Source organism: Neopsephotus bourkii, unplaced genomic scaffold, assembly GCF_033783945.1.
Source record: "Neopsephotus bourkii isolate Nb327-2 ecotype Australia unplaced genomic scaffold, CSIRO-AGI_Nbou_v1 NB_107, whole genome shotgun sequence".
Classification (NCBI taxonomy): domain Eukaryota; kingdom Metazoa; phylum Chordata; class Aves; order Psittaciformes; family Psittacidae; genus Neopsephotus; species Neopsephotus bourkii.
The window spans coordinates 11,430,166-11,457,324 of NW_026900624.1; the positions used below are offsets into that span (position 1 = coordinate 11,430,166).

The 27,159-nt window shown below is 46.7% G+C and overlaps 1 protein-coding gene across 1 annotated transcript in view; it reads right to left on the reverse strand.

Annotated features, from left to right (window-relative positions):
• Window positions 1-458: 458 nt before the first annotated feature.
• FRAS1 (Fraser extracellular matrix complex subunit 1) overlaps window positions 459-27,159 on the reverse strand; it is a 158,060-nt gene continuing 131,359 nt past the window's right edge. Inside the window, exons 41-73 of the mRNA XM_061356486.1 lie at window positions 26,807-27,003; window positions 26,267-26,420; window positions 25,319-25,582; window positions 25,024-25,212; window positions 24,461-24,580; window positions 23,873-24,052; window positions 22,227-22,351; window positions 21,567-21,707; window positions 20,625-20,852; window positions 20,232-20,345; window positions 18,851-19,001; window positions 18,203-18,362; window positions 17,143-17,305; window positions 16,456-16,702; window positions 15,408-15,752; window positions 14,950-15,110; window positions 14,441-14,588; window positions 13,577-13,782; window positions 12,971-13,127; window positions 11,857-12,057; window positions 10,347-10,534; window positions 9,888-10,163; window positions 9,069-9,301; window positions 8,598-8,758; window positions 7,636-7,850; window positions 6,088-6,238; window positions 5,126-5,233; window positions 4,793-4,952; window positions 3,953-4,069; window positions 3,339-3,505; window positions 2,539-2,744; window positions 1,780-1,926; window positions 459-1,165 (exon numbers count right to left, since the gene is read on the reverse strand). Coding sequence (XP_061212470.1) covers window positions 605-1,165; window positions 1,780-1,926; window positions 2,539-2,744; window positions 3,339-3,505; window positions 3,953-4,069; window positions 4,793-4,952; window positions 5,126-5,233; window positions 6,088-6,238; window positions 7,636-7,850; window positions 8,598-8,758; window positions 9,069-9,301; window positions 9,888-10,163; window positions 10,347-10,534; window positions 11,857-12,057; window positions 12,971-13,127; window positions 13,577-13,782; window positions 14,441-14,588; window positions 14,950-15,110; window positions 15,408-15,752; window positions 16,456-16,702; window positions 17,143-17,305; window positions 18,203-18,362; window positions 18,851-19,001; window positions 20,232-20,345; window positions 20,625-20,852; window positions 21,567-21,707; window positions 22,227-22,351; window positions 23,873-24,052; window positions 24,461-24,580; window positions 25,024-25,212; window positions 25,319-25,582; window positions 26,267-26,420; window positions 26,807-27,003 — 6,341 coding nt within the window. The 3' untranslated portion in view covers window positions 459-604. The remainder of the gene's footprint in view (window positions 1,166-1,779; window positions 1,927-2,538; window positions 2,745-3,338; window positions 3,506-3,952; window positions 4,070-4,792; window positions 4,953-5,125; window positions 5,234-6,087; window positions 6,239-7,635; window positions 7,851-8,597; window positions 8,759-9,068; window positions 9,302-9,887; window positions 10,164-10,346; window positions 10,535-11,856; window positions 12,058-12,970; window positions 13,128-13,576; window positions 13,783-14,440; window positions 14,589-14,949; window positions 15,111-15,407; window positions 15,753-16,455; window positions 16,703-17,142; window positions 17,306-18,202; window positions 18,363-18,850; window positions 19,002-20,231; window positions 20,346-20,624; window positions 20,853-21,566; window positions 21,708-22,226; window positions 22,352-23,872; window positions 24,053-24,460; window positions 24,581-25,023; window positions 25,213-25,318; window positions 25,583-26,266; window positions 26,421-26,806; window positions 27,004-27,159) is intronic.

Genomic DNA, 27,159 nt, shown 5'->3' on the forward strand with positions numbered 1-27,159 from the left:
GTTTAATTCCAGCACCAAATATTGATTTTAGAGTTCAAGGTGTGGGAGTTACATGTGATCTCGGGGCAGGCTTCTTCCCCTGCCTTTGAGTTCTTCTGTCCGCTCTGTGGCTAGAGGGGCTTTGAGCATTTAACTCCTTAGTCGATTCCTGTAAATAGCGTTATTTACCTTTCATACGACATTAAGGTATGACGTCACTTTAGGTGATGACTTAATGATGACCCCCTGCCTGGCGCCCTCTGGCGGACGCGGAGCGCCACTGCTGAGCGCAGCGCCACCCGATGGCTGAGGGGTGGCACTACATCCCCAAGGCGCAAGCACCTGCTGCCTGCCCACCGGGAACAGGGAGCTGAAATGGGGGAAGCGCAGGGAAGTGGCATCTTGGTCACCCTCCGCATCAGGTCCACGTACAGCCTTTAGTCCCGGTGATAGGGGCAGGGGGGAGGGGGGGCGGAGCAGAGATGAGCCAAAGCTGCTCCTCCTCCTCCTCACCGGAGTACACAAACCCATCAGAACTTCTCTTAGTTTTTCCTTTTTGGATTATTTTTGTGAGGTTTTTTTAATATTTATAAAAGGCCTTCACCAAACCAAAGCATGTGCTCCACTAAACCTCTGTTCCGTCATGCAAATTGCTGTGGACTTTGACTTCCAAGTTCACCTGCTTCACCTTCCTGCCGCTCTCCCTCCACACATTAACATTCCGCACGGTGCAGTACCGGCTGTCCGCTGACCTCTCTGCTCCCCGGGGCAGCTCCACCTTGGTGTTCAGTGGATGCTCCTTTGGGGCTGCTTCCCGCTTCTGCCGTAGCTTCCGCCGTTTCCCAGTGAGAATGCAAAGCCCAGCCAGCAGAAGCAGCAGCAACAGGGCAACAGCGGCAAATGCGCTCCCCAGGGAAGCGCCTGTTTGGGAGAAGGAGGCTGCAATGGCAGCTTCCTCCCTCTCCAAAATCAGTGACTTCATGTTGGTGCCGTTCTTGATCTGGTCTCCTTCATTGTCGTAGATCAAGGAGTCGTCCAATGTTGGCCTCCCATCAGCACCAACCAGGTCCCTGCGGCCTCGTGGTCTCCAGTGGTGAGCGAGGGAGCGCTGGACACGAGGCCCCGCCATGCTCTCCGGGCCAATCACGTAGATGACCTGAAGGTACCACTGGTGTCCAGCTTCCACCTTGAAGAAAGAGAAGACATATGCACACATGGCACTTTATAGCTTTTGGATCAGGTGATTTTAAGTAAAGGCACAGCTGGCTGCATCTTGCATCCTGTTCCGTGACAGCTCAGCATGGTTTTCTGAGCGCCTGCCATAATGTTTATCACCGAGTGAGGTGGTAGTCTTGTCTCTGACAATGGCAATAATTCACAAACACCATGCCTGGCAGTGTTCAAGGCCAGGTTGGATGGGACCTTAAGCAACCTGGTCTAGTGGAAGGCGTCCCTGCCCATGGCAGGGGGTTGGAACAAGATGATCTTAAGGTCCTTTCCAACCCAAACTATTCTATGATTCTATGATTAATATCTTTTTTAAAAGCTTCTTTCCTGAGTGCTTTGGAAAAAAAAAAATCATCACAATAAATTCCTTATCTCAATTTTCAGTGCTGGAATTTGCATCTTCACTGCCCTACTGTTAATTTCTAGTCCAATCCTAGCAATTCCAAGAAGGCCCTTCAGCAAACAGGTCACCGAGTTACAAACTGGTAACTCAGGCCCAGATACCAGGGACTACAACTCACAAAGTATCTGGGAAAAGTTAGTTTTGGGCGGCTGCTATCATTTGGTACATACCTTGTACAGAGCATCCACCTTGAGAGTAAATCCATCAACTCCAGGCATGCTACTTATTGAGTGAAACTCAGACAGTTCCGAAACAAAGTGGGCATCAAAAGGCACATCATGAAAATACTTGTCTGTCACTTCTGGTTGATTTCGGTCCTGAAATTAAGAGAGGCATCAGGAAGAGAACACTGTTGTCTTTCTTATGCAAGGGAGGCCACTAGCACTGAATAACACCTGTGTAGTGCTGTAGGAATCAGTTCCAAGTGCCCAGTCTCCAAACCTACACACAGGCACACACATTTCTGTAAAGGCATACTTAATGTGCAGAAAATACTTAACAATTTGTAGAGGCTTCCTACTGTTTTACCACTGATCCATGTCAAAGCCTAAGTTTGTAGAGCTGGAGATGGAGAGAAGAGTTTGAGCAGCCTGCTCATGTATGCATGCCAAGCTCACTCACACCATTGACATCACCCTTGTCCAGTGAGTACGTTGGCAAATGTTAATTACGGAGCACGTAGTGAGAGATGAATGCACCTGGGAAGCTAATCATAGATTTATGCAATTCCTGTGTAATTGGTAAATAAATATCCGTTTATATGCTGCCAGTCTGCCAATTCCAAGCCACATTATAAACAGAGAAGGACAGGACATTTGTCCTCCACATAAGTAGGAAGGAAATTTAGTCCCTAGCTCCATTAGGGCAGTGAGAAGCTCGGAGACCAGACACATCACACACAATGCTCACCAAAGCATGAAGAAACTTACCAAGAGGAGAAATCGGTGTTTGAGGTGCTTGTTGGGTTGAATACAGCCATACTGGGGCCCCTCGTTGTAGACAGTGCCCGTTGGGTCGAAGAAAGGCACATAGCCATCCTTGCCAGTACACAGGTAGACCTTTTCCAACTGCAGTTTGTAAGCGGCATTCAGGTTTTGCTCAGGATGCCAGAGCACGCGGCCATACAGGATTTGCCCTGAGGAGGTTGGGAGAAGACAAGGTCAGGTTGAATTCTCTGACTCAACAGGAGAACCACTGTTAGAGCCAACTGCACCAGAAGACAGATGGCTCTGGGTTTTGAAGGGTTTAGACTGAGGTACACAGACGGCAAAACACCACACCACAGCGCATGTGTCATGCCACTACAGGGCTGTAACATGCTCAAAATACCATTTGTTGCTGCAAAGGAGGTAAAGCCAAATCTCTCTTCAAAGGAACAGAAATTTTGAAATCAGAAACATTTTACAAGGGCACGTAGTGACAGGACAAGGGGGGAATGGTTTTAAACTAACAGGGCAGACTCAGATTAGACATTAGGAAGAAGTTCTTCCCTGTGAGGGTGGTGAGACACTGAAACAGGTTGCCCCAGAGAGGCTGTGGCTGCCCCATCCCTGGCAGTATTCAAGGCTGGGCTGTATGGGGCTTGGAGCAACCTGCTCTAGTGGAAGGTGTCCCTGCCTGTGGCAGGGGGGTTGGAACTGGATGAGCTTTAAGGTTCCTTCCAACCCAAATCATCTCATGATACTATCATCAAATACAAGCAGAACAGGAAAGAGATAACAAATCTTACCTTTTGAAAAAGCTCCTTTGTAATCCATTTCTGCCAGAGACATTTCAAATTTGGTGGGGTCCATCAGAAACACCTTCTCATTATTATAAAGTTGGAATTCTGTGTTCAGGGAGTAGACAACGGGGACTGGGCGGTTTGTCTGCTGAAAGGCAATTGGGATCAAAAATCTAAAATTGAGACAGGAAGAGAAAAAAGAGAGGTTTAGTATAAATACATCTGAAGGTCATGCTGGTGACCTACAGTCAGCTTCCTTTCTTCTCTCCTGCTTTACTATGTGTAGTCTAGCAGCTGTACAAGGGTGGTAACAGCAGCAGCAATGGTGCTCTGCATGGCCAGCTGAAGCCTTCTCCCAGCACGTCTGGATTTGCTTTCTTTGTGAGGGCAACCAAAGGCTACATAGGTTTGGAGGCTGAAAACCTCTGTGATAGTGCAATCTTTCATTGCCTTGAGTGATGGTCTCAGTTGCAGGGGGACTCCTGAGCCAAAGCGGAGCTTCCACCCCTCCCCTGTTCCCTTCCTGCTGCTGTTGCAGGGTGCCACACACCTGCTGTGATGACCCAAACAACCCCAATGGGCTGAAACTGTCCCAGTGGGTGATGGTGGGTACTCCTTACCGCTCAGGAGCGTGAGCTGTACAGGGCAGGGGCTTGTCTCCAGGCTCTATCCATGGCTGCGTGGGCTGCACAGTGCAGGGGATTAAGAAGATTGTGTACTCTCCAGAGTAGTCCTTCCTGGGAACAGACAGGAGATATTGTGGTCACCAAATTGTATTCCAGACTGTTCACCCAGCTGATGTGTTTGCCCAACATCCATCTTTTTCTAACAAGCATAAGCAGGCATGACAAAGTTCATAGCAGGACTTCTCCCTCACCCCAGAATGTTAATCTACTCCAGCAGTTGCAGGAGGACAAATCTGACCTGTGGTGTTTACTTTGATGCCCTGTGCAAGGAGCACAGGCTGTAAAAATAAATAGTCACAGACTGGAGAGGAGCTTTTGACAAAGGCAGGTAGTGACAGGACAAGGGGGAATGGCTTTAAACCGACAAGAGCAAGGGTTTAGATTAGACATTAGGAAGAAGTTCTTCGCTGTGAGGGTGGTGAGACCTCATGGCACAGGTTGCTCAGAGAAGCCATGGCTGTCCCACACCTGGCAGTGTTCAAGGCCAGGTGGGCTAGAAGAATGGATTTGCACGGAGATTTAACTGAGTTTTCCTTCTAAAATGAGCAGAAGAGCATTTCCAGCCCAGACAGCAGCACCCTGCATGCTGGAGCTCAGCTCTTGAGTGAGGCTGTCTCCTGACCACACAACAGGGATTGCTTATTCTGGCCTGTTTGAAGCTGCTCCACTGCTGCTGTTAACTGCATGCATGTTGACTGCTTAAGAACACTGTTCTGTGGGAAGCTGCAAGGTGGTGCTTGGAACCATGTGGTGCATGGAACCCACAACTCTCACCTGTTATAAGAGCTGGTTGCTCTCCAGAGCTGGTAGGGAGAGTCGAAAGTCTGAGCACTCCACAGCAGCTGCAGGTCAAACTCGATCCCTCCCAGGTGGTCTGGAGTCATTAAGGAAGATTTGACATCTGGCAGGCTGTGGTGCTCCATGACAAAGAGCCCTGGGGTGAGGATATGGTGGTGACAGATAAGGCAGAATATGGGGAGAGCCCTCGCGGCACACCCTGGCACAGGGAGGAACTCGTGGGAAGAGGGACTGGTTTTACAACCTGTTTTCAGAACAGATCTGTATTTGTATGGTGATTTCTTCCTCTATCAGGACTAATACTCTCACCTCTGAACTTGGCCTGTGTTTTGAACTCGATAACCAGCCGGCCATCCTCCCGGATGTAGATCCTGATTATCTGCAACCGGGCTGAGAGAACGCTGTCTGTCTGAATGCCTGCATGGTGCAGCAAGAACAAAGTCACCAGGGAGACCACACAGCACAGTCAGTCCTCAGGTGGGTTCTGTCAGCCCCACCTAACTCCAGAAGCATTTGAGAGCGCTCCAAAAGGTATGGTTTCAATTAGATCATCCTCCAGCCTCACTCAAGCATGAAGGAAGTAAGTATACTGAGTTCCCCATCATGATTAGCTTGTGAATGTAACTTATTGTACATACTAAGTTATAGATAACTGTTTCTGGGTACTCTTGGTCTCAACTCCTGGGTTCTCCTGGCCTCAACTCCCAGGTAGCCCTCCATGAACTGAACTCTGCAAGTGCCTCCTCTAAATACTGAAGTGACACTGCTGGCAGAATATAATCCAATCCACTGTCACAATACTGCTCAAGGCTGAAGGCACAGGTTCACAGCACACACAGGCTCCAAATATTGTGGGAAAGATTAACAATCTTGAAAGTAGAAGACTCACAGGCACAGGATAAACCATGAATGGATGTAACCACCAGAAGAGGACTGGAATGAGGGCTCGCTGCTGGGGATACTGCTGATTTAACAAACAAGGGGATACTATGGGAGAAGTCCATCTGTGAGAACTACAAGGTTGACGAATATGACTTCAGCTCCCACATAAGAATCACTCCAAGTATCTCACAGGGAGCAACCTCTGCCTGGCTGTGGAGGCTTGGATGAAGAGAGAACTCTTCTCTTGCAGCACTTTTCACTCTACTTCAGCAAGTGCTACCTATGCTCAGGACCGTGGTGGCAGTACAGAAACTAAGAAAAAGGGGGCAAAAAAACCAGCTCAAGAACAAACCAATTCTCCTGTACCCCTTCACACATTGTGGACATACCTGTCCTCCAAAGAACAGTATCGTAGAAAAAGGAGAACTCCATCTCTGTGTGATGCTCGAGAGAAGCCCAACCTCTTGGCGCTGTCACATAAATATAGGATACATAGAGTGGGACATGGACTGTTAAGAACGACTGAGCAGAGTCTCGTACCTGTCAATAAAACCACAAAAAGGGTGGTTATGTACCTTTCACAGAAGAAACATTGACCCAGACAGTACCCACTGCATTCACATTCTATGCTGCAAATGGGGGAAAAAAGCCAGAGTGTCTGCAATAGAACGACTCTAATAGTTCTGGACCATGGATGGCCTCAACACAGGGAGGATAATGTGGGGATGAAATATTTCTAAAGCAATATAATGTCATTGCTCCATGAAGATTGAGCATTACTAGCAATCAATTATCAGATCTGGCCAAAAGTTATTGCTGGGCTGCCATTTGAAAAATAATAATGAACTTCAGGGAAAAGTATGCAAGCACAGAGTGTACCTCACATGCTACAGAACTCCTAAAAGTAAGTCAGAGATGACTGACCTTTCTTTACCTTTACATGTACGTATTTTAGACAAACTTGCATTTTAAATAAGGGCAACTGATAAAGCACACTGGTGTGGTGGTATATAAAAAGAGCTGTGGTCACAGCCTCATCTCAAAATGTCCCTGGTTTCCAATTCTGTGAATTAAAAATATGCAATTCTTCTTGCTCAAGACTAGCCCTGTGAGTATCTGAAATACCAGAGCTCTACAGCTGTATGTATACACCATTTATTATCTGCAGGGCACACAGCCGTATTCTGCAAGCCCCTGAGATTGCTCAGAGAGACTTCCAGATGGGTTAGTGCCAGTCTCCACGTACTAAATTCTGCAGCTGTTCAGGTCAAATAGTTTCTTTGGATTTGTGCAAATCATTGGAGGCATAAAAGGAGAGTTAACAAAGTACTCCAGACCACCAGGAGTTAGAAGAGATGCTGCTGGCCCTAACATTCTGACTGGGAATTTAATACAAGAACTGAAGATTCAGTAGAGTGGGATGTACATGTATAATCCATCCATGAGAGGGCAGTGAGATACTTCTAGTAGCGAAAGCCACTGTTTTATAGAGGAACATTTTAGGCTTTTCATACACCAGCCAGTTAATTAAGAAATTACTTTAAAATTCCCATGACTTTGCCCCACTGCAGAGTATGAACTGATGTGCCTCTGCTCTGTTTCTTTGATCTTTTGGCTAAGAATATAGCCCAAATTGTAACAGAGTAGAGCACAGCTGAGAATGTTTTGTATTTCCAGTACATCGTACATCCTTCTACTGAAAAAAACATATTTTACTGGTGCTCTGAAGATTAAAGGAATAGAACATACGTTACCCCAACAAAAGTAAATGACTTTAAGTGCATTTCACAAAGCACCATTCTTTTCTAGAGAAAAGGGGGAAAAAGCCATGCTCTAGTTCTACAGAGCAGCAAATACACAAGAACACTAAATGGCGCTTTGCCTAAAAATCGAGCAGGATGTGGATTATGTGGAAGAGTTTGGATAGGGCATCTTACCTGGAAGTCAGCAGTGACAGAGCCTCCACAGACGTCAATTAATTCAGTCATGTCGTAATAAGCATCAAAAGTCCAGATGCAGCTCTTGAGATTGAGGTGCTTATAGAGCTGGATGGTCTTTGACTCTCTCACCGTGGGGTCAAACTGGTAAGGGCGGTCATAGCCAGGCCCAAGAACAATGCTGTCATAGGTCACTTCATCCAGAAACCCTGCCTCTGGGATTAACAGACATTGGGACACTGATCACTTCAGACTTCAAAGAGGCTGAGGCCCATTTTCATTCTCAAATCACATCACTGACTTTTATTGTATTAGGGATTTAACGGGCTTGTCTTTCTTCACAATCCTAGAGGTCGGACTAAATATACACAGGTCTTCACAGGAGAAAACGTTATAGGAATGGGACAAGAATCCTAAAACGTGAACTTAAGAACCTATTAATTAAAGGCTGAAGTTAAACCTTAAGAAATGCAGAACACAATTCAACTGAGTATGAACTGGTAAGAATGAAGGACAACAACCCCCTGCCCACCATGGACCACATTGCCCTGAGTGTCAGAGACACTAACTGCCTTTTTTTTCTTCATTTCTGTCATTTACTTCAGGAGTGAATTTGATGTTGCTGTTTCTTATTGCCCTGTGGAGACCTCAGTGACACATACACAGTGATCTACTTCTTGTGGATCTCTCCAAGTGCATAGATATCACAAGATGGTTTTGAAAAGCAGAAAATCACCAGCACAGTGTGAACCTAAAGCCAGTGCAGCTTAACCACATTATCTTTTAAACATTCCAGACATCATATCTCATTTTCAGTGGGGCAACTCTGTTCCCTGCTGTTAGTTCAGGAAGATTACTTATGTCAAGAGAGCCCAGGGGAAGACAAAACCGTATCTACATTTCTTTACTGGTTTCTTTGTAACTACCAACTTCAGAAAGCAAAGGCTAGCTTTAAGGACTACCTGAGATGCCTCTGAGGTCTCTGACGGTGACCAGATTTGAGCAGACATGCTGGTGCCTGTAGATAGACTCGGAGAGAAGGAAATGCAGATTGTGGAGTGGCAGAGTGGAGATGAGGGGCAGCATGCCATCCTGATGGGGGATCTGCACCGAGATGTGGATTCTGGAACAAATAGTGGATGAGACAGCTGAAAAAAGCAGCAGAACAGCACAGACAGGGTGAGCCTGATAGCAGTAGCCTGATATTTAGCTTCAGCTAGATTTCCCCAACTATATACATCTGCTCCTTAAGTTGTCCCACCAACTCCAAATTCCTGAAGGGCACTCTCTCAGCAGAGTAGGGTTTGAGGAAGAAAGCAGGAGCACTACCCTGAGCACCTGAGCTGTTCAAGTGGGCACACTGCATAGAGAGATGTGGTTTCAGACACACGTCCTCCTCTTGACCCAAGCTCTCCCCTTCCCCAGGCTCATACCTATTTGGATGCTCCTTGTGCTTGACGTCCAAGTACTTCAGCGTGGCAATGAATGACTGTGCCTGGAAGCCACGAGCTGTCCCTGCAACCACAGGAGTGTGACAAATGGCACTGTCTGTGCCTATGGTCACCACACTGCTTCTCAGGGGGGTCCCCACATGGCCAGCCTTGTCCACAGCCTTGGCCACACAGCGCACATGGAATCGGCGGCTGAAGTAAATGCTGTCCAGCACCTGCAGGGAACAAGAAGGGAGAAATATGCCTGTGGGTCAAGGACACCAGTATTGCAATAACCAATTGTGTAGCAAAATCACTCTGTCCTGGTGATTTGAGGCAGCACAAAGGCAAGGTACATTCCAACTCAAGAGCACATACATGCCAATGTCTACTTGACCACTTGGGCATGCATCTTGTTACTACGCTGCAGCAGATGCTTGAGTATGTTGGATGCTTTACAAATTCCAAACTCTGCCCACATAGTGAAGGAAGGGGAAGAAGGAGCCTGAGCTGTTAAGATGTGCCAGGCTCCATCCATCTCCTGCCACCAGATATTTACTGAAGTGTCCAAGTGCTCACAGCCACCTCCCATGTCAACAGAAGTGGTTCTTTCAGCAAGCTCAGTGAAGAACAGTGCTAAATTTTCTGAAGCAGAAAAAAAAATAATAATCTCTAAAGAATAAAAATAAATAATCCCTAAAGAAGCATGCAGATGTCTTATGCCAAGTCTAAGGAGATTTTAGATTTTGAACTGTGTAACCAAACTAGCTAAAAGATGCCATGGGCTCTCGCAGCTTTGCCATGTCAGTACCTCCCACATACCTTATGGTTGACGCTAGTGAATGGTGTGTTGTCAGTGATGGTTTCAAAAGGTGACCTGGCTCCATTCCCATCCGTGGGGGCTGCTACTTCCCAGCTGAACTGTATTGAGGACTGGTTGATCCCAGCCTCACTGCAGCGTTCCCTCATGATGGCATACTTGGGGAAGTGAGGGTCACAAGGAGTGACACAGATTAGCGGGTAGCCTGGAGAAGGGGTTTTCTTAGCACCGTCCTTGGTCACTTCTTCCACCCGGTCGTAATCAGCCAGGGTGACGACCTGTACAGATGCAAGACAGCAGCATTCACTTGAGGCTGAGGGGAGAGGCAGAAGTGGCATCCTTCCCACACTCCAACCCTGCCACATCATTGCAGCTCTTAATTTCATTTCAGACACCCCACTGGGGTTTTCAGTCTGTACTCGAAGGGCACTAAATCACACCCACTGCAACAGGCAACTTACAACAGGAGGTGCTGGTAGAATCAGGCTCCCTGCTGCCTCCTGGTCCAAAATAGTCACTATTGCAGTGCTGGTATCTCCAAGAACAGCTTCCACTGGATCATCTGGACCCAGCACCAGAGAAAAGGACTCATGCCACTCCCGGTCTTCATTGGACATGATCTCCACCTTAAACATGATGTGGTTCACACCTGTGAGACGAAATGCCGGAGAAGCAGAGGGAATTCCATTCATCATCAGATATTGCTCTGAAGTTCTCATAAAAAAGCTGCACAGCTGGCCTAGGCTACGACCACTGAAACTTCATGATAAAATATGCATTATAAATTTTATTTCCACTCATTGCTACTAATAATTTAGCCCTGTTCCCACAGGAGTCTACTCCATATATAAAACTCCAGCTATGACAACCGAGCCAATTGATGAGGTGATAGATTTACTAGCAGATGCCATCTAAGGATTAATAATGCCTGTCTTGCGTTAGCTGTCTGTAGTAAAAATCTATGATCCAAAGTACACTTCCACCACTGCTGTAAGCATCTCTGCTGTATCTCACATCAGTATGCAGAACTGTTTGGTGAGGGCTTCTCAGTCAAGCAGCATGGTCTGAGCTATTGCACTGGATCCTGAAAATTCTCTGCTAAGCCTTACATTCTCTGAGGACCACTTTACTCTCAGCAGCCAGATGCTAGTGCTTCTTCATCTATTCTGATCATCTGTCATTTAACAGTTCAGCATTTTTGCATAACAAAATTATAGCCACAGCAGAGTGTAAGGCTGCAGCCCAGAAGATTCATGCTTTAGAAAAGACCACAGAGTAGGTGGTCTATGTACTACATACTATGTAGTACATTTTAAATATATTACAAAAAAACCCGGAACAAAAACGCCAAACAAACCAAACTCCAGATCCTTATCATCCAGTGGAACCTTGCAAAAGGATGAAATGTACGCAAGAGAAAAAAAGGCAAGCTTTGGGATGGCTTTCCCATTTTTTCAAGTGACATTAATTCTAGGGTGCAGAAAGTCTCAATAGAGTGCTTATCACCTACAAGCTTTCATTCCCTCCTTCTTTTCATGGCTTGGGCTGCTTGGCGCTTTGCTCATCAGGCAGAGAGGCCTGAAGTTTAGAACACCACTGTGTTTGAACTGAGAATGATCAGGCACCCAGAAGGGGAGAGAGGAAAGGACATGTCTAATGCAAGGAAAGGGGAAGTCTTGCACTGCACCTGTAACACACTGAATAGGTGTCTCTTCCCACAGAGACTGTGATGAGCCTAAGATCAAACCCCAAATCAAATGTAAACCCCGAAATCTAAGCGTATATTATGCCTTCTTACAGCTAATGCAGTTCACTGGGAGCAGTTAGATCTCTGCTGTGTTGCAAACCTCATGCAAGAAGTGGCTTTTTCCACATCTCCTGAATGTTTCCCTTCAATGCTCCTTTCTGATAGACACAAAATGGCACTGGTCATTGCCACCACCTCTGATCTTCCCTCCAAGAACCCTTTACCTGGGCTGAATTTGAGCATTCGACTCTTGGGATAGTAATCCACTCCAGCCTGAGCTGAGCCATCGCGGGTGCTGCAGCGGACTTTGGAGGTTCTGTTTTGATCCCCTCTCCGGACCACTTTGATGTTTAAAACAGCAACACCCTCCGGGCCAGGCGGCTCCCGTACTTGGTACGAACCTTCTTCAAACTCAATGGTGGGTGCTACAGAAACAGCAGTGAAGAAAAAGTCCTGTGTGGTTTGCATACCAGCTGACTGTATGCCTGATGAAAGGCATTCAGCAACTGGAGTGAGCTAAGCTCAGCCCCTTTTAGACTCTTATCTACACATCAACTGAAAGAGGGAAGATTTGGATTAGACATTGGGAAGAAATTCTCCCCTGTGAGGGTGGTGAGGCACTGGCAGAGGTTGCACAGAGATGCTGTGGCTGCCCCAACCCTGGCAGTGTTCAAGGCCAGGTTGGATGCAGCTCAGAGCAATCTGGTCTAGTGGAAGGTGTCCATGGCAGGTGGGGTGGAACCAGATAAGCTTTAATGTCCCTTCCAACCCAAACCAGTCTGTGATTCTATAATCTATCTTCAGATCAACAGGCTCTTTAAAGCAGAGGTCAATACTGCAGCTGTAAGGGTTGGATGTGAATTAGGGCAAGGAGTGGGTGAAACCCAACATAGCTATTAGATGGCAAATGATTCTCCCATCCCCTGCCTCCTACTGAACCACACACCCTCAAATCCATGCCACACAATGGTGTTACAGCCCCCACTGGCAGTCACACCAGAGGGACCTGGCATTCCCCTTCTTCTCAGCAGATCTCTCCAGGCTGTGACACTGTGGAGGGAAGGCAAAATCTCCCAGGGGAAGCACAGCAACAGCCTGTGAAAATGCATGGGAATAAGAAACAGGGCAAACGGTGGGTTCAAGCCACAGTTATTCTATCCTTCCCTTAAGACCAGTGCACAAAGCCACCATGTTGGTGACCTGCACACAGAGCTGTGGCCATGGGACTGAAGGCATTCACATGTGTTAAACTAAACTGCAAACTGTTGAGATTGTGCTGACTACCATGGAACTGCATCCTACATAACAGCTACATCTTTGCTGAGCATCCTTGCTTACCATCTTCGTCATTGGTGACAGTTACAGTTGCCATGTCCATCTTCCCAACCCTAGCTCCACTCCAATGGTTTCCAAGTGGGCTACCAAGGTAGACATGGAACTGCTCTTCTGGCTCAAAGGCAGAGTCATCACTGATATAAACACTGCAGTTCTTCACCTAAAGCCAAGCAAGCAGGAGAAAACAGCAAATATTCATAAATCCAATGAAGCCACTTAAAGGCCACACTGTACTTAACTATCTAGGGTTTAATACCCAAGTACTGTCAATCCTGGAAGTTGCCACTTCAGTGTGGACAAACCACACTGTTACACGATGAGACACAGCATGGAATACACCTACCTCCACACCTACCTCCACAAACTGAGAGCTCTCTGCTAACACAATCTGGAGTCCTACTGACACAGATTATTTGCATTTCACATTTTAACCAGTTTTATCATGAAACAAACATCTTCAGAGTTATGTCGTATTTGTGACTTTAAGCATCTATGAAACCAGTGTGGACAGCCTCTGTGAGCTCCCTCTGACAATGCAGAGTTAAGAGGAGATCTGAACCCCTCCCATCAATGGTTCTTCATTCCCCCTGTAAGCCAGGTTCAACTCACCTTCTCCCCTTTCAAGAAAGTGATGCGAGACTCCTCTGCATTTTTCCTCTCTGCAAAGTCCTCCATGACCTCTGCTGTCTGGCTCTGGGTGTAGCACCTGACGGAGGACTCATAGCTCAGGTCCCCGGTGCGGAAGATGGGGATGTGCAGAGTACCCTCCTTCTCCTTCACTGTGTATGTATCCTTGGTGAACTGCATGCTTGGTACTGCAGGAGGTAATAAAAAGAGCCAAGCAGCATTGAAGCTCCACAGAGAGACAGGAGCTAATCAAGGCACATACACACTGGGAGAACTGCTGCACAGAGTGAGGAAGGGATTATACTGGAACTCAGTACTGCAATGGATGCTCTGTCTCAAAGCATTATCCTACTCTTTGTGGACAGACACAAAACAAGTATCTTGCAGCCAACAGGGCAGACCTCAACAAAAGATACAAAGACAGAAATGATTACAGACTGCTACGAAGTTAGATTATACAGCGTGTGCTTTCCTTAGGCAGGCAAACATGAGGGACACTGAAATACAAGAAAAACTAAACAAGCAGTGAGACTTTCTCCCATAGCAAGGGGGACTTTTGCTCACAGAAACCATGAAACAAGGACTGAGCTCTAAGCAGAGGAGGCAACACAAGGCTGAAAGTGAGGGAATGCTACAGGGAAATTCATTCTGCGTTTCTGAAGACTCCAAGCTCCTGTGGGCAGTGAAGCATGGAAGAAACCAGAGCAGCCACATGGAATAAGAGGATCCCAGGAAAACAGGCTATTCTAGCCTATAAATAACGTAACCTGGACTAGCTTCCTGCTGCATGGAATTGTGAAGGAAGAGGCTAGGATGGGCTAGACAGAGCTGACATGAATAACTCACCATCCTGGAAGATGTCATTAATGGCCACGATGGCTTGAAATGGCTTTGTCAGCTCAGCTCCATGGGGTGAGCTGAGATAAACCACGAATGTCTCCAGCCCTTCTATCACGGGGTACTGTGCATCGTCCAGGATTGTCAGAGTGCAGAACTAGAAGGAAAGCAAAGATGCAAAACTTTCACCCTTCCCAGCACTCACATTTGGCTGTCTAATATAAAGTTATTATGTCAGGTCCTTCCTGAATTCATTTATCACTGGAAACAATGTTCAAGATAAATCTGGCATATCATTTTGGAGATTAGGCAGCCATCTTCATCCTGGGAGAGTTGGCCTGACAGTATCTTCTCTGTCTGAAGCACTGATTAGATGTGAGTCTGAGCCTAGCAGATTCATTAACAATCCTCAAGTGGCCCTGAGAGGATTTTCAAAACAGGCAAATGGCAGTGACGTAAACAAGAGAGAAGTGTCACCAGACAGAGCAGACTCATCAGGAGTGGCTCTGACTCCTCACCTCTTCTGTCTCGCCAGGCCTGAACTCTATTTTCCTGGAGCTGGGGACATAATCGATTCCTGGGCTGGCAGATGGAGGGTCTGACGCCCGAGTGGCACACCACACTGAGACAGGGTTTGAGAGATCAGGTCCCTGTCGGAGGACTGGAATCTCAATGTTTCCTGCATCACCAGTTGCACACAAGAGAGAACCAAGATGAGAAAGCAGGCACATACCACAAACCCACTCCCTTCCCTTCAGCATGCCCTTCTCCCCTCGCCACTGCTCCTGCACCCAGCACAGGCTATTGCAGAGAACAACCCCCAGCCCTCCCCACAAGTGCAGAGGGAAGAGCAGAAACCTTCAGCAGATCTTTCACAATTCTGCTGCTGTGCCCTAAATTGCTCCTTCTATCACTCTTCCCAAAAGCATGCTCTGATGGTAAGCAACCCAGGGAGCTGTCTAGCAGCACTCTTCACCTGCAGCCTCGCTGACGGTGAAAGTAGCATTCCCCAGGGACACTGTGGAGGCATCATTGGGACCACTGATGAAGACAGTGGCTGAAGCCCGGCTGCCAACACGTGCATTATCTGAGGGCTCAGCCAACACAATCTCAAACTCCTCTTCTTCTTCATATTCACTGTCATCAATCAGCGTGATGTCACATGTCGTGACAGTGACACCCGGACCGAAAACAATGCGGCTGTCATCTGCCATCCCTCGGGACTTGAAGTCAGAGCCAGATTCCAGCATATGAAGGCTGCTCCCCTTGGCTGATCTGGGGACGGTGTAGCACAGAGCAGACACTGTGCTGCTGGTATCCCCTAAGACACAACAGAAAAAAAACCTTAACTCTATGAAAATACTTTTACTCTATTTGGTGGACATACCATTCACGTAAAGCAGCATTCAGATAAGAGGGTGAGGAGTTAAGAATACCACCATCCCAGCTCCTAAACCGGCACAAAAGCTGGTTTAGGTCTGACTTCCAGGCATACTCTAAATCTGCACTCTGGTTACCATGATCAGGAACTGGGGGTGGCACTTACTTATTAAAGAATCAGAGAAGCAGTAAATAAATATAAGGGTTTTCTCCTGCTCATGCTGGGAGGAGAAATTAATCCAAAAGTAAGGAGCTTGAACTGCATTGGTAAACCTTACAGCAGAACTTGGAAAGAAAACCAAACAATCTGTTCCCTGTTATTGCTTGTCATTTCAGTTGACCATAAAGGTACTTCCAAAATATCAAAGAATCAACCCAAAATCATAAACAAGCAAACCCCAAGGAAGACCTCTTGTTTGTGGGGTCACTGTTATTTGCCTGCCAACAGAAAACAGTTGTTTTCCTGAGCCTGGCAAAGGTACACACTGCAAAGACTCTTCAGCAGCTTTGCAGTAAAATCCCAGTCATGTGAGAAGGGACTGCAGGAGACAGGCACTGAACTGCTCCTATAAAGTACAGAATTGAAGTCCAAGCTCTAGGCAGCCACATATACTTCACAGCCTGTCTGCACGTGCTTGACCCACCTTTCCTTTCCACAGGAGCAGAGAGAAACCCATCGGTCTCACTGACATGGTATGTTTTCCTGTCAAACTGCAGGGTGGGCTCATCTTCTGTATCTGTGATAGTGACCGTGGCCCGGGTGATGTTCCCCAGCAGAGCATACGCTGGCAGGCTGAGCTCCACAGCAAAGCTCTCCATGTTCTCAAAGATGTTGTCATCATTAATGATGATGGTGCAGGCCTTGGTGTCCTCCCGCTCCTCAAACTGCACCTGGAAGGCAGCAAGTGGCCTGTTGTCTTTGGACTGGAGTCTGAAACTTGCTGTCCTTCCTCTCTCACCATTGCCTGAGCCACCAGCAGCATCAGACACTGACATTAAACAAGGATAAATAGCTAGTGGAGATCAAAGACAGCAGCAAATCCGGTGTGTAGACCCCTATCCCTTCTGATCTCAGTCATAAATAGCCCTTTGTATGATCAGGAATGACATTCCTACTTAGGCAAGCCTGTAACATTTGTGGCCTGTCAGAACATTCCTGCAAAGCATATATGCCAACCTAAAAACTGAAGAAAAAAGACCTCTTCAGAAAGCAAATAAACCACCCATTTTAGAAAGGAAATACAGTCTCCTTTATGTTTTTACCAGTTCTTTCATCCAAGCTGAACGGCATGCATGGTCAGACCTTCCCTTTCCTGGAGTCCCCAACCTACCTGCCCCGCATACTCCACATAGTCATGCTCTTCCAGCTGTGAACTGGAGCTGGATGTGGCCGTTCCCTGCTCCGTGCGGCACAAGACAATCGCATACTGGTTGAGGTTACCAACCCGCCTCACAGTGATGCTGACAGAGCCTGCGTTCTCTCTGACACTGTAGCTGGAAACACACCATTGAATCACAGACTGGTTTGGTCGGAAGGGACCTTAAAGCTCATCTAGTTCCAAACCCCTGCCATGGGCAGTGACACCTTCCAATGGACGAGGTTGCCCAAAGCCCGTCCAACCTGGTCTTGAACACTGCCAGGGATGGAGCAGCCACAGCTTCTCTGGGCAACCTGTGCCACGGCCTCACCACCCTCACAGGACTCCCCTATCAGGTTAAAACCATTCCCCCTTGTACTATCCCTACTTGCCCTTGTCAAAAGCCCCTCTCCAGATTTCTTGTTGGCCCCTTTAGGCACTGGAACTGCTCTAAGGTGTCCCTGGAGCCTTCTCCTCTCCAGGGTGAACCAGCCCAGTTCTCTCAGCCTGTCTCCAGAGCAGAGCTGCTCCAGCCTTTGATCATCTTCATGGCTCCTCTAGACTTGCTCAAGAAGGTTCACATCCTTCTTATGCTGCAGACCCCAGAGCTGGACGTAGGACTGCATGAGGGCTGTCACTGAAGTGGAGTAGAAGGGGAGAATCCTTTCTCTCGACCTGCTGGCCACACTCCTTTTGATGCAGTCCAGAATATCAAGCAGATAAAAACAACAGGCTGGGGAGCAACCCCTGTGTGTTTATGTTGATACTGCACCACAGACTCAGGCTGACTGTTGCCTCCATTAAAAATCTGAGGGGCACTAATCATGAGGGACTTGGGCAGACAGCAGCTATTCAGTGACCCTGCTCTATGGTTTAACACCCAGCAGGAACTTCTCCTCTGACACACTGTGAAAAACACGTGAGTTCCCACCTCCATACTGGAAGGGGGCTCACATATTACAGAGCTCAGCCTGCCTCCCTTCAGATCAGGTCGCACCCGTCTGAAGAGTCCTGTAAACCCCAAACCATTTACCTGGTGTCCGTAAAGCTGAGGAGAGACCACTGGACATGGAAAACGTTGCCACTGACCACATTGGGTTTGCTGTCCTTCACTAGGAACTGAAAGCTGTCCATGGTCTCCTGAATCTTCTCCTCACGCATCACGTACCGAATGAGGCCCTGGTTCACCTCCTCTGTGGGAGGAGACATCCAATAAGCCAACCCAGAAATTCAGCAGCAGTTTATAGATGAGCAGTATGGAGACATTCATCCATGCAGCCATGGGGACCAGGTTCTCCAAATGTCCTTTATGCTGCAGGACCTTTTCTAACTTTCTTAGTCCTACCTGTGGTAGAAGCCTCCCTACAAGCTGTGACAAGACATTCCCTTGCCTAGTCTTCACCCATAATGGCTCACACTTAAAAATAAGGTAAATTTAAAGTAGCTTTGATGAAATGTAAGAAACATGGGGGTGCTACAGGACACAGATTGCATCTGTAAGAAATGACAGGATTCCTGGAACAAAGAGCAAAGTTCAATTCCTATTCTTGACACACCTTTGAGATTTGCCCCTTGTCTTGCCCCCTACCACCTTCTCCCTGCACCCCCCAGTCACAAGCTATCTTGACAAATTGAAGCATTTGAAGGAAAAAAGCAAAGTATACACAGCCCAACTCCATACCCTGCGTAAAGGTGGTCACAGCTGTCCCTGGCTTCAGCTTGTTCTCCACATGACCATTTCTGGGACCAGCTGTTATCTCATAGATCAGCTGTTTGTCATCTGTGTCGGGATCTGTTGTCAGTAATTCCTTCTTAGTGATTAGATTGGTTGCCTGGATTAAAGCCAAAACAAGAGAGTAAAACTCAGGAGATCCACCAGTGCAAATCTTACTGACTGCTCATCCAAAAAGCCCAATCATACCTCTTTCAACAGGGAAAAGCTAAGGGATGTAAAAGCACAGAGAAGCCTTGAACAGACAGATGCCCCACGAGGTGTTTGACAGCACAAGAAAGACTCAAATTCTGCCTCACATTTGGTGTGTTTAATAAAAAACCACTGTGGCTCCAAGAAAAGCAAATTCAGAACCAGCTGCCCAGCCCTATCTAGCTGGGGCTAAAAGCTATGGCAAATCTTTTGCTCTCACCTGGAAACCACTGCTCCACAAACTGTGCCAATGCTCAGGGGAAGTGTGGCTTTACAAAAAAGCACTTACAAACAGCCTCAAGCTGAAGGATTCACTCAGGACAACTCATGCTGCTTTAGTGAGCCTCTTTCCAATGACCTCACATGGATGTGCCTCAGTTTCACCACATTTTGCTTTCTCTTTATAAAGAAAACACCTTTAACTGTAGGAGAAACGAGAGATCTGAACTGCCTGAGGCTGTAGGTGTGCTTTTTCTGAAGTCAGGAATTCAAGCTGATAGGCATTTCTTAATACAATTTCTTACTACAGCATCTTGCAACTATTTTTCCTGGGAAAACCAGAAGTATTTCTTTGCAGTTAATGCTCGGTCCTCAAAAACAAGCACAAGGGAGAATTTCCTGGGGTTTTGTTTGGACTTCAGCAAAACAATGGCATGTCACAGCAAGAAATCCCTATACCGTATCTCTTTGAAAGCCATGTATCTCTACCATGGCTGCTGTGTCACATAATCAGGACTTCTCTGCCATCAGCAAAGATGAAAACATACCCTGGGGAAAAGGGACAAGAGGAGATGGATGTGTCTGCCCAGGAAAGTGGGCAGGACCTGTACTGCACTGCACAGCTCGTGCAAGAGCCAAGAAGAGCCAGGCTTGATGGTCTGGCTGATGAAAGGGAAGGAGATAGTCCAAGAAGCAATTTAGTCCATTGGAGCCATGCTGCCTGGTTTAGCTGATGGAGCTGCAGTGCAGGCATCCCTGCACACCTCTGACTTTTCCAAGACACTTCCTGGGCACAGAGGGACACATGTTACCTAGCACAAAAATAAAAATGCTGAAGGATCAGGATGTTCTCCTGGGAATCTTCTTCACCTGAAACAGCCCAAGAAACAGTTGAAGTTGACCCCACACAGGCAGTTACCTTGCCATCCATGTACTCCAGCCACTGCAAACCCAGGTTGGTGACAACCCTGGGTGTCCCATCATCCACAGACAGAACATCCACTTTGAACCGCTGTGGTGCTGCTGTCACAACCTGACAAAAGTTCAGAGAGATGGCTGTTACTTTGGGAGCCAGAGCCTCAACCACCATATTACCAGCTTTGCTCCTTTTAGCTCTGTTGGGATCAAGGTCCTGGGGTGAGTTTGCACACACAAAGGCTGGTACCCCAGGGAAGAAGTAAATGGCATCACACAATTGAGAATACTCAGCCCTCGTTTTCAGTGGAGTGACAGCAGCTAAGTCTCCCCTGAGAGGAGGTAGCTTTCTACTAGTTATAGAAGGTCTTCCTCCCATCCCTTCTCCTCCCCTTACCTGCCTCCCTCCATCCTCCATAATGAAAAAGGGATTGGTCCCATCGGACACAGTGAAAGTGAAGCGATCCTTCAGAGAGTTGCTACCATCATGACTGTAGCTGATGCGATTCTGGTAGATGTCATCCATCGTGAAGGTGGTGGCTTGGTGATAATGCTGCCCATTGCTGGTGCGTTCGATGAGGCCATGCCGGGGAGACTGCACGACTGTGAATGTAATTGACTCAGCCTGCAACAAGGAGACAGAGTGGCAAAGCTGATGATATGACCCCAGGGCCAGAACACGCATATCCTTACGCATCCAAGAGACATCTCCTTGAACACAGAAGCAGTCCCCCATGCTGCAGCCATTCTAAGCAACTTGCCCCGTGTCACTTCTGTCAGGGATGGAAGCAGCGATAACCTTTGGGGAAGGATCTTTGGTTCCCAGCAATAACAGGCAGCCAGGAGATCTCTTGCTGCAGGGAGCTGCAGTGAGGTAGAGCCAACAATAGACCATTTAGCCTCTGGCCAGATCCAGGAGGAGGAAAAGGAAATGTCATTTTCCTCTGTGTTAGGCATAAACTCGGTGTCAAGGCTAAGCATGAGCTCAGTTCAAATCCACAATGTTCACAGAGAAGGCAGAACAGGGCAAGGATCAGCTCTGATCACAACTTCCAAATGTCCCCTGTGCAGGTTTGCTGCTTATGTGTTCCAGAGACATCCCAGATGTCTTGAGCCAGGGCTTTGCTTTACTTAAACACCAAACACTCATTTATCTATTTATATGCAAGCTAGACCTCCTACAACCTGCTTGTTTGATGTTGCGATCAGACAGGGTATGATCACAGGGAGAGATGACACTCCCTAGAATCTTTCTCTTTGAACACAAGCCCATTTTTCTGATAGCCCAGATGGGCAGCAGAAGAGGGGAGGGAGGAGGCAAGGGGGAGTCCTGCCTTACCTCTGTGTCAGCATCTGTTGCTTTAAGCTCAAACTCTGTGATGGTTTTTCTCAGTCCTTCCTGAACTGTCATCCCAAGGCTTTGCACTATGGGTAAGGAGTCATCCACAGGGTTTATGGTGATGTCAAATGTCTGGCTCACCTGGAACAGGAGGAAAAGCTTCTCTTGATGAATTCAGTCTACCAAGAGTGCAACTCCATTAAAACAGTAATGTTTTAAGGAGACCATGGTCATCCAAAGTTTGGGTCACTTTGTTCCAGCCTTGTTTAGGAAGTAAATATGAGCTTCTAAGGTCAGATCACATGAACATGACCTCTTCTATTCCCTCCCACTAAATCACTGCACTGGATCAAAGCAGAGCTCCAGGAGCAGCTGGTAAGCAGATGAAAACCAGACACTGAAATCTTGGTAAACCAATCTCATGAGGCTACATGTCCCTTACATTCACAGGGCTTGCTTCCTTCCCTGTGAGATCTCTCATAGCAGGAGAAGTAAGAGCACCCAATGTTGCTGACTGACAAGCCTATGTGTGGCTTGTTTCATTTCCGTTGTCATGCGTAACTGTCTCTCTCAAGCATGCAAGAGGAAAACTGAGTCCCATCACATTGTACAGAATCACTACCCTGCTCTTATTCAGGTGAAGAAACACGCAGGACTTACCTCATTTGTTCCATCAGACACAGAAAACGTGAATGCATCTGTATGCTTTTCAGTGTCACTTGTGTGGACATACCGGATGCTGCGAGAGGCCAAGTCTGCCTGGCTGAAGGAAATAATCCTTGTCCCTAGAAAAAGAACAGTAGGCGAAAATGTGCAATACAAAGGGAAGCAAGGGGAAATACAGGGAGCTGGACGTATCTAGCCATAAGCACTCAGTCTTGGGTTGTTCTGCTCCAATTCAGGCTGTACCAACAACAATAAAAACCCTGACGAAAAGTTTTTCACTAATTTATGATGTTGAATGGCTACTGACAAGTACTGGCCATGCTACAAAAGGCACCAGGATCTGATATAAATAAATGAGCCAAAACTGGATGATTAGCCAAGGTTTCCTCAGACCTCATTAGCTTTAAAGGTCTGTGTTCTCTTTTGAACACTCCAGTACTCTCTCCTTAGGTTTAGGTCATTTAAATCACGAGAACAACCCTATCACAGTGTGTAACTGTATTTTTCTTAGTCCATCACCGACATGAAAAAGCACAGAAATCAGAATCATCACATTTTAAATAACAGTAGGAATAAAATCCTTATTCCAGCTCCTTAAGGTCTCTGAAGTACAAGATTCATTGTTTAGTTGGCAATTTAGCAAAAAATATTGCAAGTTTTTAATTTTCTCTCAGCAGGGCATTACTTATTATAATTTCCATTCATTATTCCTACCCTTTAAACATGTTTGCCAGAGGACATCTTACACTGTGAGAAGATGAGGCAAACCACATACTAAAACTGAGTTGTACAAGGACTGCCTGCATCTTGAAAATACACAGCAGGTATTTCTACTTTAATCTCACATTAATGAGAAACCCAATTCTAAAAAGAAATAGATTATTACAGTCTAAACTAGAAGAGCATATTTTATGACAGAAATGCATACTAATTCATCTGAGAGGGGTAGGACACTCATACTGTCAGTGGGCATAGAAGGCAACTCTAAAATTCAGATCACATTTGTAAGTAATTACTTTCTGAGTTTCTCAGGATTGATCAACCCCCCCTCCCTGAACTACCAGAACTCATTAGCCACATATCCATCACACCACTGTGTAGTTTCCTTTTTAACTCAGAGGTTAGTTCCCTTCCTCTTTCCAAAGCATAGCTGGGAAAAGAGGCTGGTGTTTGGAGATCAAGGGACATACTGGCCAAGAGGGGACTGAAAGCGAGTTGTCTGTTCTCCAAGATGAGCTCTATTACCATGGACATAGGGGATGAATTCTTTTGGGCATTGTACTTTGGTCACAGAAAAGGCTGAAGTTTTGCTTGTCATGCAGATGCAGCAACAGGTCCTGAAAGAGGACATCCACACCACAGCAAGCTGAACTCATCTGTGGAATCCCCCAGGTAAGGTTAGTATTGGGCATAAACTGGCCCAGGGGTTGAATAAACCTTCACGTATGATCATTGGGATGCCTTGCCTCCACTCACCCTACTCTTCAACTCCGGGCTAATGACCATTTGATTTCTATCAGGAAAGATAAATTCTGTGCTGCTGCCTCTAGGCACATTTTTCCTTCAGTGACTCTTTAGGACTCTAACTCCAGTGCTTTGCTGCTCAGAGTACATAGCTAGCAAAATACTGCCTTCCTAACCTGGGGAGGCCACATGCTCCAGGTGCCCCAGCTGAGGCTGCTTGGTGAGCTTGTACTGGAGCTGTCTTGGCTCACTGTCCTGGTCAGTGGCAGAGAGCTGGAGGGTGGTGATCATCTTAGCCGAGTTCTCATCCAAGACCAGCCCCTTGTTAGCGATGATAGAGGGGGGAAATCTGTCCTCTGAAAGGTTAAATACAAAACTGAGTTAGGAGACTTTTTCTTGGTGTTAATTCAAAATGCTCAAGCAAAACCAACATACACACAAACACCTCCCAGACTGGTTAATTCCAAAACAGGTACTCTGGGCCTTGGCATTAATCAACAGAACAGTAACACTGTAATGCATTAAAGACAGTCCAGACAGTATGAAGATATTAAAGGGAATTTTTCTGCCTTTTTCAGTGAGCCTGTTAGAAGCCAAAGAACTAATTTTTACATCTGCAAAACTCTCCCCATGCCCCAAACTTGAATTAATAACAAATAAAACCTCAAGAATTACATCTTAACTTGCAGTGCATGTGGGATGGGAATCTTTGAAAGCCTGAGCTCTGCAGCAAAAAAAACACATGACTTCAGCATGATCTTTACCTAATACACTAATATAAAAGACCTGGTCTGTCAGATTGTTGCCGTCTGCATCTATTACATCAAAGGTGAAGGCAAAATTTCCACCAGGATCCCCTTTCTTGTGACTGTACACCACTTGCCCTGGAGAGAGGGACAGGAGAAAAGAGGTATTTATTACAGGCTGCATCATTTAATTCTTAGGTTGGAACTATGCTGGCACCATAAACTGAGGGACTTGGAGCTTGACAGAGATCCTGGATTTGGGTTTCAATGCTTCTGCTTTTTATTCTTTTTTTTTTCCTGCTGAGAGACACTTCTTAACACTTGTTTAATGATACATGTTTCTGCTCTAACACAACCACGTTATCACAGTATCACAGTAGCACAGTATGTTAGTATGTATGTTATCCCTCCCATCTCTGCTTCTGGTCATCCTCCCCCTCACATAAAGATCAGAGAATCACAGAATATCTCAAGTTGAAAGGGACCCATGAGGATCACCAAGTCGAACACCCTGCTCCTTGCAGGACTATCTAAATCAGACACATATCACTTGCTGATTACCTAAAACCAAGTGCTCTCACCTTTATTTATGTCAGCTTGGGTGAAACTTTTGATAGGTCCTTTCACAGAGATCTGGACTGGATTATCAGTTTTGGTCAGCTGCAGATGGCCTATGCTGGGATCCCGCTTCATGACAAATCTAATCATTGTGTCATCTAAATAAATAGCTGCTGCTTTCAAGTGCTGATCTGTGAGGCGTGCTGCAGAGCCTGGACCACAGAAAAAAGTCCAAAACCAGTTTCAGCTAATCTAGCTAATAAACTGGTTTAGACTGGACCATACCAAGCAACATCATTCTCCTCCCTTTCCCCGTACCAGCTGGGAGCTGCAGGTTCCTGTTGACAGCTAACGTGGGTGGCTGCTTCTTCGGCAGCTCCATGGAGAACTCCAGCCTCCCCATCTGTGTGTAGAGACCATCTGTGATGGAGAAGCCAAATTCATCTGTTTGTGCTGATGCCCCACTCTGAGTATAAACGATCAGCTCATCCAAAATGTCCTGGTAGGTGAAGGAGGAGCCCATGGACAGCACATGTCCATGCTCCGGGGGCTCCGCAGCAGTCTGCCTCCTGCGAAGGTTACCTGACAAACAATAGATGGATAAAGGTTATGGGGAGTAGACAGCCTCCTGGGGACTCTTTCAGTGGCAGGTCTCAATGGGATGTACAGAGGTGGACACAGCCTTACCAGCAAAACTGAAGGAAGTTACCCGCTTATTGCTAAAACCTGTAAGAATTTGGCTACACAAATGAGATCTGAAAAAGGGTACAGCCCTCACTAGTTGAACATGACACCAGCCTTCACTTGACACCCTGCCTTGCTTTGTCACTGCAGGTAGATGCTGGTTGCCCACCTCTTTGGAACTGAACCCCACAGAAGGAAACAGAGTAACAGAAAAGGGAACTTTCTAGGGAAATGAAGTCCCCCTTTGTCTTCTACAAAGAGCGAGGGACAAGTCTCAAAGAATAGGCCTGTTCTGAAGCATAATCGTTCCGTGGTTGCTGGTCCCAACACAGACTAAATGTGCTTTATACAAATACACCAGTCTCATACAAATACACCTTTCTCATATCAAGGCCAGGTTGGAAGGCCTTGGACCAACCTGGTCTAGTGAAAGGTGTCCCTGCCCACATCAGGGGGCTGGAACTATGAGCTTTAAGGTCCCTTCCAACCCAAACCATTCTAGGATTCTATCACACACAAACATACAAACACTGATGCACAAAGACGTTCTCCCTCGCACACTGCCAGCTTGTCAGGACTTACCATGTTCAGGACTTCTGCTAACCATGATGACAAGCTCACTGTTCTGGGTATCCAAGTCCTGCAGGTTAAGGGAGGCGTTGGTAATCACCACAACTGAGCCCTTGTGCACTCTGACAGGCTCCAGGACCATCTTTGGGGGTTCATCATTCTGCCTCTGCATGGGTCCCAGTCAAAAAAGGGAATTAGTCAAGGGAAAAGACTGCTGCCCATCTGAATGAAATGCAAGCCCCAAACTACAGTACTGGTGCTGATATCCATTACTGAGCTACATCAGTCTCTCCAAATCTATCCAGCATCATGGCTGCTTCTAAGAGGGAGGAGACACCAGAGAAATAAGCCCTGAGGAAGAGGCTGCAACGCACAACTACTGCCTCTCATCACAGGCATATTAAGTGCCTGTACTAGGACAAGGAAACTGAGGAGGATGGAAATTCCTTTTAATCCCCTCGCCATGTACTACAAAGGAGTGAGCATGTAGTTTAAAAGCCATGTGTCTATGTGAAAGGAGAGAGCTCTGGCAGCCAGAGAGCAAAGGTGTACCTGAATTGTGATGTTCATGCTCTGCACCTCAGACTGGCTGAAGCCATCGCTCACATAAAAGCTGAAAACATCACTTGTTGGCTCAATGCTTTCATGGACACTCTGGAAGTAGTAAATGCTGTTCTCCAGAACATCTTGAAGGGAAAAGGATGCGTCTGTAGTCACAGCAGACTCACTCTGTGGGCCAAAATTCTCACCTGCAAATCAGAACACCAGTAGAGAAAGAATGTTCAATTCACTGATAAATTAAATGAAGCAGGATTAGGAGAAGAATGGCACATTATGAAGTGTGCAGAAGGATGTTCATTCCTACAACATGGCTTTCACACATCTTGTAACCTTTGTAGAAAGCA